Source organism: Macaca thibetana, chromosome 3, assembly GCF_024542745.1.
Source record: "Macaca thibetana thibetana isolate TM-01 chromosome 3, ASM2454274v1, whole genome shotgun sequence".
Lineage (NCBI taxonomy): Eukaryota > Metazoa > Chordata > Mammalia > Primates > Cercopithecidae > Macaca > Macaca thibetana.
This window is the reverse complement of record NC_065580.1, coordinates 53,540,291-53,558,690: the sequence shown is the minus strand read 5'-3', so window position 1 is coordinate 53,558,690 and position 18,400 is coordinate 53,540,291. Positions and strand designations below refer to the sequence as shown.

The following is an 18,400-nucleotide window of genomic DNA, read 5'->3' as shown; positions in this document are numbered from 1 at the left end:
TAATATTTTTGTGCAAATCATAAGGGAGACATAAGTTTAGAATGTGATTTTACTTTCACCAAGTTGTTTCATTGGTGAGCTGCCTTTTTTTTTTTTTTTTTGAGATGGAGTCTCGCCTTCTCTCGCCCAGGCAGGAGTGTAGTGGTGCGATCTCAGCTTACTGCAGCTTCCACCTACTGGGTTCAAGTGATTCTCCTGTCTCAGCCTCCTGAGTAGCTGGGACTACAGGCATGTGCCACCACATCCAGCTAATTTTGTATTTTTAGTAGAGATGGGGTTGTGCCATGTTGGCCAGGCTGGTCTCGAACTCCTGACCTCAGGAGATCTACCCACCTTCGCCTCCCAATGTGCTGGGATTACAGGTATGAGCCACTGTGCCCAGCCAATGAGCTGCATTTTTAAAGTTAAAAAAAAAAAAACAAAAAACCCAGAACAGACTAATAGTGACAACTATTAGAACTCAAAAGTTCCATCTCAGTCTTTGTAAAATAACATTTAATATCTGAGGCAGTACAAGATGGACTCAAAAAGTGTATCCAAGGCCGGGCGCGGTGGCTCAAGCCTGTAATCCCAGCACTTTGGGAGGCCGAGATGGGCGGATCACGAGGTCGGGAGATCGAGACCATCCTGGCTAACACGGTGAAACCCCATCTCTACTAAAAAATACAAAAAATTAGCCGGGCGAGGTGACGGGCGCCTGTAGTCCCAGCTACTCGGGAGGCTGAGGCAGGAGAATGGCGTGAACCTGGGAGGCGGAGCTTGCAGTGAACTGAGATCTGGCCACTGCACTCCAGCCTGGGCGACAGAGCGAGACTCTGTCAAAAAAAAAAAAAAAAAAAAAAGTGTATCCAGCCTTTGGTCATTCTTCATGGACCTAAAAAAGCAAACATGCTCTGAGATCCGGCCACTGCACTCCAGTCTGGGCGACAAAGCGAGACTCTGTCTCAACAAAAAAAAAAAGCAAACATGCTTAAAACATTTTAAAACACTAAATTCATTTTACCAAACATGAAAGTATAGAACACATCGGGTGGCCACAGAATGAAGGATGGCAGGACAAGGTTGGGATCATGGGCCTATGATACCCACTTACAGTACTTCATTAAAAAACTTACTTCTGATGCTAATCTCTCATAACTGTAGAATCAGGAAATTGACATTGCTATAATACTATTAACTCAGCTACAGATCTTATTTGGATTTCACCAGTTTTTACATGCACACTTTTTTTTCCCGTTTCATTTTTGAGGCTACTTCTGAATTTCAGAACATCATATTATAAACTGAGCGTAAATTTAGCTCCCATCACACTGGCTGGCTCTGTTTAAGCTTTAATTAGGTCCACCAAATTGAAGCCCAGAACAAAATTTATTAACACCAACACTCTTTGAGCTTCTGTATTATTTGTATAAAAGGTGACCATAGATGATCTCCTGTTTACACAAGTTATATGGGGAAGTCAAGGACCCTTTCCCAAGAGGCTTCCCCACTTACTAGCTGTTACGATCTTGAACAAATTACTTGATCTCTTTAAACTTTGGTTTTCTCACCTGTAAAATGGAGATAATAATCTTACATACTTCATAGAGTTATTTTGAGAATTAGAAAAAATGTGAAACACATGATCAATAATGTTATTTGTTTACCACCACTGCCACCACCAGGGGAATCCTGTCCCTTTAGCCCCTTTCTTGATATCAGAGCAGTGCTGGTATGGCTTAGAGCTGGGAGTCTGCCCTGGGTGCAGACTAGAAGTCTTTGCTCTCCTGGCAGATGGTGAGGTAGAAGGATATACTTTCTTATAGCTGGGATGATGGCCAGGTGGCATGCAATCCTGTCTTCCCTGGCTGAAACTGAGAATGCGTTTCCCAAAATGCTACCGTATTGATATTAGACTTCAGGTGCCTCATGGGACATAGGGGCCTCTATGGGTTGTCCTGCAACCTAATCACCCTTGATTTTACATTTAAATGAAGATTACATTAGGTTGCAAATGAAACATTTGGAGCATAGCCCACAGAGTGGGGATCTCTTATATGAGAAAGACAGATAATTAGTCATATATTATTTTTGAAACTAAGACATCACTTTGCCTGAATACCCTTTTCAAGCAGAAATATGGTTAAAAGTTAAAAATGGTAAAATTTTTAGTATTGAGTGTCGGTCACTTTCAAATGACAGCCAAGTTCTCATCGTTGGCTTTAGGGGATACCTTATTTCACACAGTCGAACATGAATTAATATAGTATTGCTGGTCGCAGTCTAGCTGCCGCATTGGACGGAATCGGCAGTATACTGGAGCTGGTTTGCACAGCCTCAGGAGTACCGACGGTGTCTCTTCTCAGCTCTGCGTTCAGTGAGGACAGGCTGCTGCTAGCTTCATATTAGCCATGGTGGGCATATTTCTGTCACAGAAATTCACACATGCTTTCCGTCTCGCCCCCCAAAGGCTGTTGTTTCACATTTACCAGCTCCTTCATTGTTCATTCAACAATCGTTTGTTGTATGCCAACTGTATGCCTGACACTATTTAGGAACTGAACAACACGGAACAAGACAGCCCAGGTCCTTCCCTCTTGGAATTTTAAGGTGATCTCTAAAGACAAATTCGATGTTCACAGAAATATGAAATATACATATTTTTGGAATGAAAAAGCCCCAGAATGTCAATGTAACCCATATGGTAATCCACACCAAGCTTTACAATACAAAATCTCCCTTGGAAAATTGAAGCAGATTGCTTTTAAAGACATCCCAGGCATTCCCTTTTTAACCATCTCCAGAGAAATAGATTCCACAAGTTTTCACTGTAATCAATTATTTTTTATCACTTTTTCTCTGGTCCTGCATCCACCCAGTCTCCTTAAGCTTCGAAGCGCAGGGCCAAACACTGTCCTTTGGTAAACATGAAGGTAAGATTACCTAATGGCTCCCATATATTTCTTCTTTCTTTTTTAAAATAGAGACAAGGTCTTGCTATGTTGCCCAGGCTGGTCTCATACTCCTGGGCTCAAGCGATCCTCCTGCTTCAGCCTCTTAAAGTTTTGGATTACAACTGTGAGCCACTGTGCCTGGCCTCTATTTTTTGTTAGTTTGTTTCCTTTGTTACTTTCATTTATTTTCTAAGGGTATGATAAATTACCTGAAGAGCATGTAAATACAGATGCCTGGATTCCTGCTCCCTCTATAAATGCTGATTCAATTGGATTATGGGGAGGCCCAGGCAACTGGTAACTTATTTTGTAATGCTTTATAATTTTTAATTAAAAATTTAAAAATAGCCGGGCGCGGTGGCTCACGCCTGTAATCCCAGCACTTTGGGAGGCCGAGGCGGGCGGATCACAAGGTCAGGAGATCGAGACCACGGCGAAACCCCGTCTCTACTAAAAATACAAAAAATTAGCCGGGCGCGGTTGTGGGCGCCTGTAGTCCCAGCTACTCGGGAGGCTGAGGCAGGAGAATGGCGTGAACCCGGGAGGCGGAGCTTGCAGTGAGCCGAGATCGCGCCACTGCACTCCAGCCTGGGGGACAGAGCGAGACTCCGTCTCAAAAAAAAAAAAAAAAAAAAAAAAAAAATTTAAAAATAGGTCTGGTATCCTTGAATCCTGAACCTCTGAGTGTTCCATTTAATTTCTTCAGAAAATAACCCTCCAGTTCCCTGCTAGGGGCTGGGGGAAGTCACCACTGGGCTGCACAGGTGAAGGGGCTGCACATGGAGACTTTCAAACTCCCTTCTTCATTTTGAACGGAGGGACTTGGACTGGGGGTCAGCCTCCCAACAACTACAGGCGCCCGCCACTCATGTGTATTTTTTAGTAGAGAGACTTTCAAACTCCGCCCGTCTCGGCCTCCCAAAGTGCTGGGATTACAGGCCCTTCTTCTTCATTTTCAACATCTTGTTGCACCCCCTCCTATGTGGTACCTACTGCCTCTGGGAGATGGGAGGAGAATATGGGCTTCTCATCAATATTCTCCTCAAACTACTTTAACTTTCTTCTTTCTGATAAGATAATTATCACTCTAAGTCTACCATTTACCTTTTGTGTGTGTATAAACTTTCAAATTTAAGAGTGAATAAAATGAACATATCTTAAGTATATAACCTCATAAATATTTCACAAGTGATTAGATTCATTTAACAAGCTCCCAGGTCAAGATACAGAGCATTTCCAGCACTGCGGAAATCTCTCTTGTGCCCCCCAAAGGTAACCACTGTTCTATTTATCAGTCTGTTTGTATTCATGGCTTTCATTCACCAAGGTTACTTTGAATGCCAATTCATTAATTAAAATGTTAAACAATGCTGGGCTCAGCATGGGCCTGGCAGGAACATCCTCCCAGTGCTGGAAGGTGAGTACAGACTTGGAGGCTCCCTCTCTGGGTCTGTCCTACAGCAGAGTCAACTGGTCCTCTTCTCCATGTGGAACATCTAGCCCATGTCAAAATGTTCTCAGTTTACTGAGTTGTACAGAACCAAAAGACATGTACAAATTGAAAACAAAAAGCTGCCTCTGATTCTTCCCAAAAGATAAGCTCCAGGATCCCCGAGATTTTCACTGCCCATGTCCTTCTGTTCCCTGGGGCTCTGCTTTGCCCTATTCCAATAATATGCAAGAATCATTACCCTTCTCCCCCAACCTGCAAGTCGTGTTTAGATTGAGGAACATGGAAGAGATTTTTGGGATACCAAGGGGACTAAAGTTTGGCTATGAAATCAATAAGTGAAGTGGGTTGAGAGAAAATGAAAATTCTAATACAGACTTTAGAAGCTATTATTATTATTTTTTTGAGATGGAGTCTTGCTCTGTTGCCTAGGCTGGAGTGCAGTGATCTCAGCTCACTGCAATCTCTGCCTCCCAGGTTCAAGCGATTCTCTTGCCTCAGCCTCCTGAGTAGCTGGGACTACAGACACGTGCTACCACGCCTGGCTAATTTTTGTATTTTTAGTAGAGACGTGGCTTCACCATGTTGGCCAGGCTGGTCTCGGACTCCTGACCTCGAATGATCCACTCACTTTGGCCTCTCTAAGTATTGGGATTACAGGCATGAGCCATTGTGCCCAGCTAATTTTTTTTTTTTTTTTTTTTGGCAGAGTCTCTCTGTTGCTCAGGCTGGAGTGCAGTGGCGTAACCTTGGCTCATGGCAACCTCCACCTCCCAGGCTCGAGCCATCCTCCCACCTCAGCCTCCTGAGTAACTGAGACTACAGACACGTGCCACCATGCCTGGCTAATTTTTGTATTTTTGGTATAGGCAGGTTTTCGCCATGTTGCCCATGCTGGAGAAGCTCCTATTTTAATAGCAGCTTTCTCAGTACTTGTTCAGGTTGCAAAGGAAGCAAACACTTTTGTGATGATGCCGTCTGCTTTACAAATTTACTAAAAATATTTGATGGCTGAAGGGGAAACCCAGAAAAGTCCCACCATTTAAAAAATGAAGAACCTTCCCAAAGTTAATGACCTTAGATCAGATTCAAGTTTTGAATTATCTCAATAAATGCAGCACCTCCAAGCTGCTGCAAGCTTCCCACAGTGATTCTCCAGTGATTCAGGCTTGAATAGGATTGATTTGGTTTTTGAGGCATTCAGCTTTCTTTGCATCTTCTTCATTTACTTTTCTAGTTGAATGGCTTATGAAGATGTGATGAATAGAAAATAAACTTATTAAAATACATTCCTGGGAACTTTATCAGAAACATGGGAACTTAAAACCTGCTGCTCTGAATAGCCTCAATGAGATCAGAACGCAAGAAATAATCCATTAGGCAAGTAGTTATTGCTCAATGGAAAAAAACAAAAAGGAGAAAAATATTTTAGTAAAATAAAAACCTAAGTAAACCAACTAGAGGACACATTGAATTTTTTTTTTTTTTTTTGAGATGGAGTCTCACCCTGTCACCCAGGCTGGAGTACAGTGGTGTAATCTCAGCTCACTGCAACCTCTGCCTACTGGGTTCAAGAGATTCTCCTGCCTCAGTCTCCCAAATGGCTGGGATTACAGGTGCCTGCCACCACGTCTGACTAGTTTGTGTTTTTAGTAGAGATGGGGTTTCACCATGTTGGCCAGGCTGGTCTTGAACTCCTGACTTCAGGTGATCCACCCGCCTTGGCCCCCCAAAGTGCTGGGATTACAGGCATGAGCCACCGTGCCTGGCTGACACATTGAATTTTTAAACACCTTTATGGAAATACTCACAGTGGTATAGGAAGAACAGTCTGTGGGTAGAGTTTTCTTTTTTCTTTTTCTTTTTTTTTTTTGAGATAGAGTCTTGCTTTGTCACCCAGACTGGAGTGTAGTGGCAAGATCTCGGCTCACTGCAACCTCCGCCTCCCGGATTCAAGCGATTCTCCTGCCTCAGCCTCCCAAGTAGCTGGGATTACAGGCATATGCCACCACGCCCAAGTAATTTTTGTGTTTTTAGTAGAGATGGGTTTTTGCCATGTTGTCCAGGCTGGTTTTGAACTCCTGACCTCAAGTGATCCACCCACTTCGGCCTCCCAAAGTGCTGGGATTATAGGTGTGAGCCACTGCGCCTGGCTGGTAGAGTTTCTTTCTACAGGAGGAAATGAAGTACAATGGAAAGAGCACTGTGTTGAAAGAACAATTAGGCTTGACCAACAGCCAGCTGTGAGGTCTTAGTACCTCATTTGAACTGTCTCAGTCTTGACCAGGCATAGTGGCTCATGCCTGTAATCCCAGCCCTTTGGGAAGCCAAGAAGGGTGGACAGCTCGAGTACAGGAGTTTGAGACCAGGCTGGGCAACATGGTGAAACCCCATCTCTACTAAAAATACAAAAAGTTAGCTGGGTGTGGTGGCATGCACTCGTGGTCCCAGCTACTCGGTGAGCTGAGGCCGGAGGATCACTTGAGCTTAGGAGGTCGAGGTTGCAGTGAGCCCTGATTGTGCTAGCCTGGGCGACAGAGTGAGACACTGTCTCAAAAAAAAGTCCCTTACGAAACCAAAAATAAGCTGTCTCACCTGTAGCAGAGGGTTCTACAGTTAAGATCACTTCCAGCTAGCTTCCTATGGTTCTTCTAGGCCTATGACTAGTTTTGTAAGAGGCTTCGCAGAGTTCTGGCTTTGGAAAAAACAGAACGTATAGGCCCCTTTCACAACAGAGCTTGATGTTACCCAGGCCAGTGCACAGTGACGGACTGCCAGCCACAGACAAGGCTCTCAGCGAACTGGTGGGCAAAAGAATTCCTTGGTGCAGGAAGTGCCACACTGCCGTTTTGTGATGGTGGGCAATACAATTTTATAAACATTTATTCAACGTGCCTACTATGTGTCAAGTTTCAGTTCTGCTTCCTCTGGTTTTCTGTTCTGCACCATAGTGAAAATATTCACTTGGGACTGAGGCAAAATGGCAAAAAATCTGCCTTAGTTTGCATGACAGCTTTGACTCCGAGTGGCCTTGCTCTGCTCTTCGGGCACTCCAACCACTCCCCAAGATGATCTTCTCCATGTCAGGACCTTAGATTATGAATCTTAAATGTGCTCTCAGCACTGTCTGGCAATTTAGTTCTTTTGAGACAGAGTCTCGCGCTGTCACCCAGGCTGGAGTGCCGTGGCTTGATCATAGCCCAATGCAGCCTTGAACTCTTGGGCTCAAAGAATCCTCCCAGTGGGACTGCAGACACTTGCCACCATCCCTAATTTTTTTTTTTTTTTTTTTTTTTTTTTTAATAGAGGTGGGGTTTCGCCATGTTGCCGTCTTGAACTCCTGGACTCAAGCAATCCACCTGCCTTGGCCTCCCAAAGTGCTAGGATTACAGGTGTGAACCACTAAGCCCAGCTGTTAATTATTTCTTTACTTTTCTCAAACTTCTCCCAAGCTCTCATACACATTCTTCTTGCCTCATGGTCACTCAGAAAATGGAAGCCATCAGCCGGGCATTCCCTCATCTTCCCAGTAATAAATCTATGAGCTGACTTCCTTCCCATTACCTTAGAGGTGTCCCTCTTTCTACAAAGGCCAGTATCTCCCTCCTGCCATCTCAAGGACTTTTTTTTTTTTTTTTTTTAGTCAGATAACTCTCTTTTAAATCATCCTGTATGAGTCTGTTTTCATACCGCTATAAAGAACTACCTGGTGTAAAACCTGGGAGGCGGAGCTTGCAGTGAGCTGAGATCCGGCCACTGCACTCCAGCCCGGGCGACAGAGCGAGACTCCGTCTCAAAAAAAAAAAAAAAAAAAAAAAAAAAAAAAAAAAAAAAAAAAAAGAACTACCTGGGACTGGGTAATTTCTAAAGGAAAGAGGTTTAATTGACTCACAGTTCAGCATGGCTGGGGAGGCCTCAGGAAACTCACAATCATGGTGGAAGGCGAAGGGTAAGCACGACGCATTCTTCACAAGGCAGCAAGAAGGAGACGTGCCTGAGTGAACGCGGGGGTGGGAGGGAAGAGCCCCTTATAAAACCATCAGATCTCGTGAGAACTCACTCACTATCAGGAAACTCACATGGGAGAACCGTCCCCATGATTCAATTACCTCCACCTGGTCTCTCCCTTAACAGGTGGGGATTCTGGAGATTACAACTCAGGATGAGATTTGTGTGGGGACACAAAGCCTAATCATACCACACCTCTTTCTCTTGCTTTCTTAACCTCTCCCTCTCCTATTTACCTCAGTCTTACCAGCATATGGATTATAATCTGGTCTCTCCTCCCTCGAAAAACAAAACAAAAACCACAAAATCCAAAGCCTCCCTCGGGCTGTCTAAACTTCTTAGGATTTGTCTGTCTGCACACGGAATTCCCTTGCTTAGCTCTCATGCACCCTCCAAACCACTCCAGTCTGGCTTTGCCCACGCTCCATCCTCCCATGCCAACTCTACTCTGTCACACCTGTTTTCCTGAGGCCACTGTGATATGTTGAATAGTGGCTCCCAAAAGATATGTCCTAACCCCCAGACCCTGCCAGTGTGACCTTATTTGGAAAAACAGAATTTGTGGATGTTAGGCATCTCCAGATGAGATCATCCAGGATTTAGGGTGGGCATTAAGTTTAATAACAGGTGTCCTTGTGAAAGAAAGGCAGTGGGAGATTTAAGACATATGAGAAACAGGAGAGAGGGCCATGTGAATGTGGAAGCAGATTTGAGGGTTGTGTCTCTAAGTCAGGGAAGCCAAGGATAGCAGTCACCAGAAGCTGGAAGAGGCAAGGAAGGATTTTCTGCTAGAGCCTTGGGAGGGAATGCAGCCTGCGGACACCTTGATTTTGGACTTCTGGTCTCCAGAATCATGGGAGAATAGATGTATGTCGCTTTAAACCAGCATATTGTGGTCATTTGTCATGGTAGCCCTAGGAAACTAATAATTCACCAATGACCGCCATGTTGCTAAGCCCTAGACACGCCGCCATCCCTGTCTTCCACTTTGCAGCAACACTTGGTTCAGCTAACTGCTCCTTCCCCAAAACATGTACAGTCCTGGCTTCTAGGGAACCACTTTCTGCTGGGGTCACTCTTTGCTTTGAAGGGCTTCATCTTAGGGTTCCCTGATAGCTTTCTGGCTCTACCCAATCTCTCTTCTTTTCTCCCTTTACATTCTCTCAGGTAATCACAACAATGTGTTTTTTTTTTTTTTTTTTAAAAGTAGAGACGAGGTTTCACATTGACCAGGCTGATCTCGAACTCCTGACTTCAAGTGATCTGCCTGCCTTGGCCTCCCAAAGTGCTGGTATCACAGGTGTGAGCCACCGTGCCCAGTATGCTTCCGATCTTCAACAAACCCTCTTGCTGCCAGCCCCTCAAAAAGCCTCTTTCTCTTTTGGTTTTCCACATCTGAAGAAATGACATCTCCAACCAACATAATTGCTCTACCAGAGACCTGCGAGCCATTCTTTTTTTTTTTGAGACGGAGTCTTGCTCTGTCACCCAGGCTGGAGTGCAGTGGCCGGATCTCAGCTCACTGCAAGCTCCGCCTCCTGGGTCTACACCATTCTCCTGCCTCAGCCTCCCGAGTAGCTGGGACTACAGGCGCCCGCCACCTCGCCCGGCTAGTTTTTTTTTGTATTTTTTTAGTAGAGACGGGGTTTCACTGTGTTAGCCAGGCTGTTCTCGATTTCCTGACCTCGTGATCCGCCCGACTCGGTCTCCCAAAGTGCTGGGATTACAGGCTTGAGCCACCGTGCCTGGCCAAGTCATTCTTTACCTAAACAAATCTTGTCAATTTCATATCTAAAATACATATATCTTGAATCCACTTTTCTTTTTTTTTTTTTGAGATGGGGTCTCTGTTGCCCAGGTCGGAGCACAGTGGTGTGAGAATGGCTCATTGCAACCTTTGTTACAGTGGGTATCTAATTAGGCATGGGCAGGGCAGGAGAGAGCTCCCTCACTCCCCACACACCAGGAGAGTTGGGTGGCCCTCAGGGGGTGGTCAGGCAGTTGTTAACTGTTTCTCTAAAGTAATAATTGGTCACAGTGGTGCCAGGCAAAGGCAGTCTCCTAACAGAAAACACCTGAAACTATCAGCCGCTTCCCAATAAGATCTCAGCAGTGGGGAGAAGTAACGCAAGATCCTGGAAGTAGGCCAATGGATAAAACCCCCAAGTCAAGAGGTCAAGATGCACACTTGGTTTCTCAAGTTGCCTGCTTGGTCCTCTTCCAAGTTGTACTTTCCTTCTTTCCTTTCCTTACTGCTCTAAAGCTTTTCTTTTCTTTTTTTGAGATGGTGTCTCGCTCTGTTGCCCAGGCTGGTGTGCAGTGACGTGATCTCAGCTCACTGTAACCTCTGCCTCCCAGGTTCAAGTGATTCTTGTGCCTCAGCCTCCTGACTTCTAGCTGGGATTACAGGCACATACGACCATGCCCGGCTAATCTTTTTTCGGAACAGAGTCTCACTCCTTCATCCAGGCTGGAGTGCAGTGGTGCAATCTCGGCTCACAGTAACCTCCACCTCCCGAGTTCAAGTGCTTCTCCTGCCCCAGCCTCCCAAGTAGCTGGGATTACAAACATGCACCACCATGCCCAGCTCATTTTTGTAGTTTTAGTAGAGACGACGTTTCACCACGTTGGCCATGCTGGTCCCAAGCTGACCTCAGGGGATCCACCTGCCTTGGCCTCCTGAAATGTTGGGATTACAGGTGTGAGTCACTGCGCCCAGCCTCTAGAGCTTTTTAATAAACTTTCACTCCTGCTCTTAAACTTGCCTCCATCTCTTCTTCTGCCTTATGCCCCAGTTGAATTCTTTCTTCTGAGGAGGCAAGAACTGAGGTTGCTGCAGATACATATGGATTTGCCACCAGTAACTTGGAAACCTTCCACGGGTAACACCTTGACCTACCTCCCGGGCTCAAGTGATCCTCCCGCCTGAGCCCGCCAAATAGCTGGGATCACAGTTGCGCACCACCATGCCCGGCTAATTTTTTTTTTTTTTTTTTTTTTTTTGAGACAGGGTCTCTTTGTATTGCCCAGGCTGGCACACACTTCTCTTTATAGTTACTGTCATCATCTTTCGATCACACTGATGTTCTCCTTCACTTTGTCTCTTGCAATAGCTTCCCACTGATCCACCACACAGTGGCTAGAGTGCCCTTTCAACAGATCACAGTACCGCGGTCCTCCTTAAAGCCCTTCCAAGGATTCCCACTGAATCTGACACACAATTCAAACTCCCTAAAGGCCTTTTGTGGCCTCGTCCCTGCCCTCTGTCCATCTCTCTGCCCCTGGGGTCTGTCCACAATGGATGCTCTTTAGGCGTCCTGCCTTCAGATCACTTCTTCAGAGAGAACTTCCTGACGGCTGTCCCCTCTCCATCTTAAACGCTTCTCCTGTTACTTTCTCTCACAGAATTCAGTTCTTTCCACCATAGCGTTTGCCACAATCTGTAATTACTCATCTGACCATGTGTGTATTTATTTGCTTTCCCCGTCACTGGGTTGCTTCCAGACAGCAGCTGGGATCGTGTTTCTCACCCCTGAGCATGGAGCGCCTGGCTCAGGGGCAGGCACAGAGACGGTGCTCTCCAAGTACTCGCTGAATGAATCCACAGTCGTCTCCTGCCTCAAACACAGGTCTAGCAGGAAGGCTCTTCTGGTGACAATACTTTACCCCCGCAAAAAAAAAAAAAAAAAAAAAGAGAAATATCAAAAATTTAAATTTTATGAAAACCCGAAGACTTTGTTTTACAAACATATAAATTATTTTATTTACAAAGCCATGTTACAAAAAAAAAAAAAGCGAAAAAAAAAATACAATCGCTTACTGGAGAATATTTCCAGGCCTGGTGAGGAACCATGGCAGTATCAATAGATACATGTTTGTTCTTTCCTTTTAAAACTGTAAGCCATAGAATTTACTATTTACACCTACTTTAGACATTTATTCTGCTTACAATATCACAGGCATGGAATGAACTCTATCTGATAGTGCTAATACATAAAGGTGCGGGACGAAGAAGGAAAATACTTAGTGTTACAAAATATGGATTGTAGAAAAGAAACCCACTCCACAAGTGTGGCATTTGTTTAGAATGATTGGACATGCTTTCTTCAAAATTTTTCTGGAAAATATTCTAAAATCGGTAGTAGGAAAGGACAAATGAGCAGGTGCAAATTCTTGTCTGTGCAACAACAGTTATTTAATATACCCCATGACTGACCAGCTACGTAAAACCCACAGAGTTTTGTTAAAGTGCCATGGGCCGACAGCATAACAAAATATAAGGTGTAAATAGAAAATTTCTTTTTTTCCTTTTTTAAAACAAGAGTTCACTGAGAATCAGCAATAATAGAATATGCTGTATAAACTATTCTCTACAAAGGTTGATCAGCGTTATTTACAATTGGTACATTGATACAAAAGAAGGCATACAAGTTATCCAAGTCGCTTTTTTTTTCTTTTTTTCTTTTTTTTTTTCTTCTTTTTTTATGGCTGACAGGTCTATGCATTGCGTTATGCTTAACAACCAGAGCTTTCGAGCCTCTATGGCTGGCGACAAGTCAGGAGATCTTCAGGCAAAGAGGGGTGTGTGCAGTCAAGGGGCTGGGAGAGAAGACTGAGTGGGTGTGCAGAACAGAAGGACCCAGAGGACATCACCCTAAAAATGTTTTATAGGCTGCTCCAGTTTAACTCCATTAAGACAAACCCAAAAAGAACCTTTTATTTGTATTCCGTTTTTCAAGCTGCAAGTTTTTAATACATCACTGTAAAGTAAACCTGTGGTTGGTTGCAAAGGAAGAATACCGTGGGCTTTCCCTTTTTGCCCAGTTTTCCAGAAATGTCCTCACCTTGGTCATAGCCAGTCTTTTGACAAAGTAAGCAGCATTCGATGAGGGGGTGGGGGGTGGGGGGGCTCTTTATTCCAGCTTCCAATTCAAGATGTAGAGAGCTACAATGTCTAAACCTATTGAATTGCTCCTTTAGTCCTTGAGACATTATTTCTCAGAAGCAGCCACTTAATCTCTCAACCTTTGTTTTCCCTCTTTGACCATAAGAGTTTATAAATCAGAGGGTTATTTTGTTGCGGAGATTTTGTTTTGTTTTTACTCCTGCAAGTTTTACAACTCAAAATAAATTATAAAAAACAACAGACCTCTGAAACCCAACAGGACAAAATTGTGCAAAAATAACAAAGATATGTACATACTTTTCAATCTGAAGAAATGTACAATAAAAACATAATTCAAAGAACAGTTTAAAAATATAAACATTGCTTAAACTTTCCTAAGTTTCATATTGTTTCTGAAACTATTCTGGTCAGTTAGCTCTGCAATATAGTAAAACATAAATTATTACAAAATTAACACTATAAAAATTTACTTTAAGAATATCTTCTAAATTTTTTTTCAAAGGGTCTAACCTTGTTTATAATTTCTTAAACATTTCTAAGTCTTAAAATCTGCCTTAACTTTTTTTTTTTAAAAAAGAAAAAGTAACAATCGTCCCTTCACTTTGCAGTCTCTTTCCCCAAGACGTAAATAAACCAGCATATAAGTGCACTTTTAACACTGCAGAAATAAAAATGAAATCATCCGAACTAATGTCCTGGTACTTAATATCAACTCCTGATTTTTAAAAAAATCATTTCGTATGAAAAAATTTAGTAATCCTATATGAAACACTCACTGTCAGTGCAATTCCATTGATGCAAATCACTCCATTTACCTCCCGTCTTTGCAATTCCAATTGTGTGGTGAAACCTAACAGTGGTCTGATCTTTGGGTTGGGGGAATGCGAAAGAAAAGGAAAACTTTTGGTTGGGGATGAGGGTTCTGCCCAGCTGTGAAACTAGCATTCATTTCTGATTTAGGGATGAAACAAAGCCTCCCAGTATCTCTGCTATACATCGTATGCAAAGTTACATGATTAATAGCACAGAACACCTATTTTATGTTGTGAATTCCTTTCCTGATTATGATTCCCTACTAGAGCTGACGGTATTGCTGTTTTTTTCAAAACTCCAGTGTGAATAGTTCTATGGCTGCAGGGCTCCAGCATGGCTCTTCCAAATGGCTGTTCTTCACTGAGCAGTGGCTGTCCTTACCATTCCTTCTTGGGGATGGCTGTCTCTAACACAGCAAAAGCTGATCCATGGGTGTGCTGATCCCACCAGGTCCCTGTGGCCCAGGGCATGGGGGTGGGTGGGAAATGCTATTATTTCTTCTCACAAAAGGTGTGACACATACCCTTTTGCAGAAGCTCTCCCTGGAGGGCTCTTCCTAGCCCAGGAAGGCAGCCTAAGAACCTTTAGCAGCTGTGGTCACTGTGCCTCCTCATGGAGTGGCTTTCTGGGTTCTCATGACCTTTTTCCTGGGATTTCTCCCTCCTAGCTCACCCTGCTGTGGGCATGGGCACACTGATCCCTGGAAGGGATTCTGTAGATTCCTGACCAGCTCAGACCACCACAGTCCCCAGTTTTTTTTTAGGGGTCATCTCCTAGCCACCATGCTCTGTTTGCTGCCACCTTCCCAAACCTGTTCTGGCCCCTGTCCCTGACTGGTTTATCCTTTCTGAGCTGCACAGCTGGCCAGTGGTATTAGGTAAACCACATGACTAAATGGCCACTGTTCTCAATCTTGCTTCTAGCATTTGGCTCCAGCCATGGTGGGCTGTGGAAACCCGATGAGGGAACCCCACCCACCCTCCAACTCTCCACTCTCAGCTCCTCCCCAGCAAAGTCCCCTCTCCCTGCTGGCAGTCCTGAGGGGATCTTAGGAGAGCCAGGTCCTTTGAAGGTCAGTGAGGACCCAGAGAGTGGCAGATGTGGGGACGGAAGGGATCGTGTGGAGAGGACAGGAAGAAAAAGGGCTCTGCCTGTGCTGAAGTTCAGGAGCTTTAGAGCATGCCAACCTGAACCAACATTCTGCAATGTCTACTGTCATGGCTGGAGCAAAAGGATGGTACAGTAGCAGCATCAGGAGCTAGGAGAATGACCCCAAATTTGGAAGAATATAAAAACATGGCAAATGAAAGAAAAGACAACGGAAACCAAACACTGGAACTGTTTTCTGTAAATCTCAAATTCACGTTCTTTTGCCTTTTTCTTTAAAACTAAAAATTGGTCAGTTAAAAAAGAAGAAGAAAGGCCAGAGTCACTGGGAGTACACAGAAAACAGACTCTCCCTCCAGCCCACTCCCCTCCCTCCTCCTCCCTGTGGCCTCCTGGGATGGGATTAGGTGGCCTGGAATTGGTGTGGAAGTGGCTTCATAGTCTTGTTATGGAAGAGTCCTTATCCTGCCCGTTCTGTTTGTGTTCTTCTAGGAAAGAAAAGAAAAACTTGTTTCAAAACCGTACAATTGAGATTACCCATGAGAATTCAAGGATGGAGCCTCAGTTTTCTCATCTATAATAGAGAGGACAATATCCCACCTCCCGTATCTGGCAAAGGGCAGCTGAAATAGCAAATGAGATGATGGATCTAAAGGACCCAATAGCAAATGAGGTGATGGATCCATGCGTGTAAGGCAGTCACAGAGGTCCTCACTGTGGAGGAAAACACAAGGACGAATGCCACGGACATTCCTGGGAGGCCTCTGTGGGAGAGTGGAGAGAATAATTGATGCCTTCATTTTTGTTCTCCATTAGTTTACCTTTTCCTACCTAACTTACAGAGGACACAGCAAATTATCTCAGGAAGGAGTCTAGTGTTGGGTTAAACATACGGGCTTTGGAAAGAGAGATTTTGGGTTCAAGTTACTTGGCTTCTTAGTGTAGCCATCTTCATCTGTAATCATCTTGTCCCTCACAGGGTTGTGAAAAGGTTTAAATGTGTGTAGTGTGTGTAAAGGACATGGCACACAGCCCTCTCTCTGCAGGCAGAGAGTGCTAAACAAGTGGTGGCCATTATTGTGTTTGTCAGGGCTGATTGCCAGCGTTTTGGGTTCCCAGCAGGTGTAGCCGGAGATATAGGCACATGCAAGCCGTGTTTGGTGAGGGTGCAAGAGGAATCATCAACAGAGGCTGACAGTCTGCGTGTAAACGTGCCTCCCCGCCCCAGCACACATGATGAGCTGCAAGTGTTCTGGCACAAAAACGGCTCAAAATGGTGAGGAGACTCTCCCTGGCCTGGGGATACAAAAACCATTTCCCCATAATCTTTACCCAAACTTGACCCAAAATGTGTGAGAAAATCCCAAAGGGCAAAATACAGACAGGCACGTAGATATTTTTCTATTTGGTGTCTACAAAACATGCGGCACATCTAAGGCAACATAACAACACAGTTATACACACACGCACACCCACACATCTTCCAATCATGTGTAAGGGGCAAAAGCCACCCCCAAATCCTTCCTTGTCCGCCCTAGACACATATGCACACACCCCATTGAGAAAATCATTTATCACAGGCGTACACATCAACTACTCTTATACCTCAAGTTTATAAAAACTACTAAGTCTACCTTGAATACTGCTGCCATGAAACTGCATCCTGAATGGTGGCTGTAGTTCGCCAGAGGCTTTTGAGAGAGTGCTGATGGACAGATACCATGGGCAAAGCCTCCCCCTCCTCTTAAAAAAAAAAATTTTTTTTTTCAAGCAATTCTCCTGCCTCAGCCTCCTGAGTAGCTGGGATTACAGGTGCACACCACCACGCCCAGCTAATTTTGCATTTTTAGTAGAGATGGGGTTTCACCATGTGGGCAAGGCTAGTCTCGAACTCCTGGCCTCATGATCCGCCCGCCTCAGTCTCCCGAAGTGCTGGGATCACAGGCATAAGCCACTGTGCCCGGCCTAAAAAAATTTTTTTTTGAGATAGGATCTTGCTCTGTTGCCCAGGCTGGAGTGCAAGGTGCAATCACAGCTCACTGCAGCCTCAACCTCTCGGACTTAAGTGATTCTCCTGCCTCAGCTTCCTGAATAGCTGGGACTATAGGCATGTGCCACCACGCCTGGCTATTTAAATTTTTTGTAGAGATAGGGTCTCAAGCCTAAGCTGGTCTCAAACTACTGGGCTCAAACCATCCCCCTGCCTTGGCCTCCCAAAGTGCTGGGATTATAGGTGTGAGGCATCACACCTGGCTGGCAAGTCCCTCCCGCTTTTTTTTTTCTTGAGATAGAGTCTCACTCTGTCACCCAGGCTGGAGTGCAGTGGCGCAATCTCGGCTCACTTCAACCTCTACCTCCCTGGTTCAAGCAATTATCCTGCCTCAGCCTCCCGAGTAGCTGGGACTACAGGCACGCACCACCACGCCTGGCTAATTTTTGTATTTTTTAGTAGAGACGGTGTTTCACTATATTGGCCAGGCTGGTCTCAAACTCCTGACCTCGTGATCCACCCATCTTAACCTCCTAAAGTGTTGGGATTACAGGCATGAGCTGCCGCGCCCGGCCGCAAGTCGCTTTAAACCACATCATCTTCTTTAATATTCACAATAGCCTTGGGAGGGAAGCACCAATTTTGCCTTTTAATGAATGAAAAAACAAACCAACAGACTCAGAGAAGTAATGTGCCTAAGCTCGTACAGCTGGTAATAATAGCTAACACTTGTGGGTTTACTGTGTGCCAGGCATTTTCTAGAGGCTTTACATCAATAAGCTAATCCTCACAAAATCCATAGACGGTAGGGGCCAGTATGATTCTCACTTTATAGATGGAGGAAATGGAAGCACAGAGAAGTTAAGTAACTTGCCCAAGGGCACACAGCTAACTAGAAGGCCTAGGTTTGGAAGCCAGGTAGCCATGCTCTTAACTGCAGATGAGGTTTGAATCAGGGTCTGACCCCAATGCCCAAACTCTTTCCACTCTGCTGATGACCATATGAATTTTTGCCTCCCCACCCCCAGCCCACCCCGCCCCCAGCAACTTACCTGTCGGCTGTGTCCTGGGCTAGATATACTTGAAGGACTGGATTGTGACAAAGCTAGGCTGCTATTTTTCCCAACCTGAAAGACACCATTGAAGCCCCACTCAGACACCTGAGCCAGCCTGGGAAGTGCCCGCCGATGCCA

General features: G+C 44.7%; 2 protein-coding genes across 11 annotated transcripts in view; both read right to left on the bottom strand.

The window, feature by feature from the left end:
- EFCAB10 (EF-hand calcium binding domain 10) overlaps positions 1-18,400 on the bottom strand; it is a 312,208-nt gene that overhangs the window by 25,466 nt on the left and 268,342 nt on the right. The window lies entirely within an intron of this gene.
- The window catches only part of ATXN7L1 (ataxin 7 like 1), a 272,684-nt gene continuing 266,423 nt past the window's right edge, over positions 12,140-18,400 (bottom strand). For 8 of the 10 annotated variants that reach the window (XM_050782677.1, XM_050782675.1, XM_050782678.1 and 5 more), the window contains 2 exons: positions 18,260-18,334; positions 12,140-15,705 (listed from right to left, as the gene is read on the bottom strand). In XM_050782677.1, the coding sequence (XP_050638634.1) occupies positions 15,664-15,705; positions 18,260-18,334 (117 nt within the window). In that variant the 3' untranslated portion in view covers positions 12,140-15,663. The remainder of the gene's footprint in view (positions 15,706-18,259; positions 18,335-18,400) is intronic. The other 2 variants (XM_050782676.1, XM_050782680.1) reach the window with 1 other exon arrangement.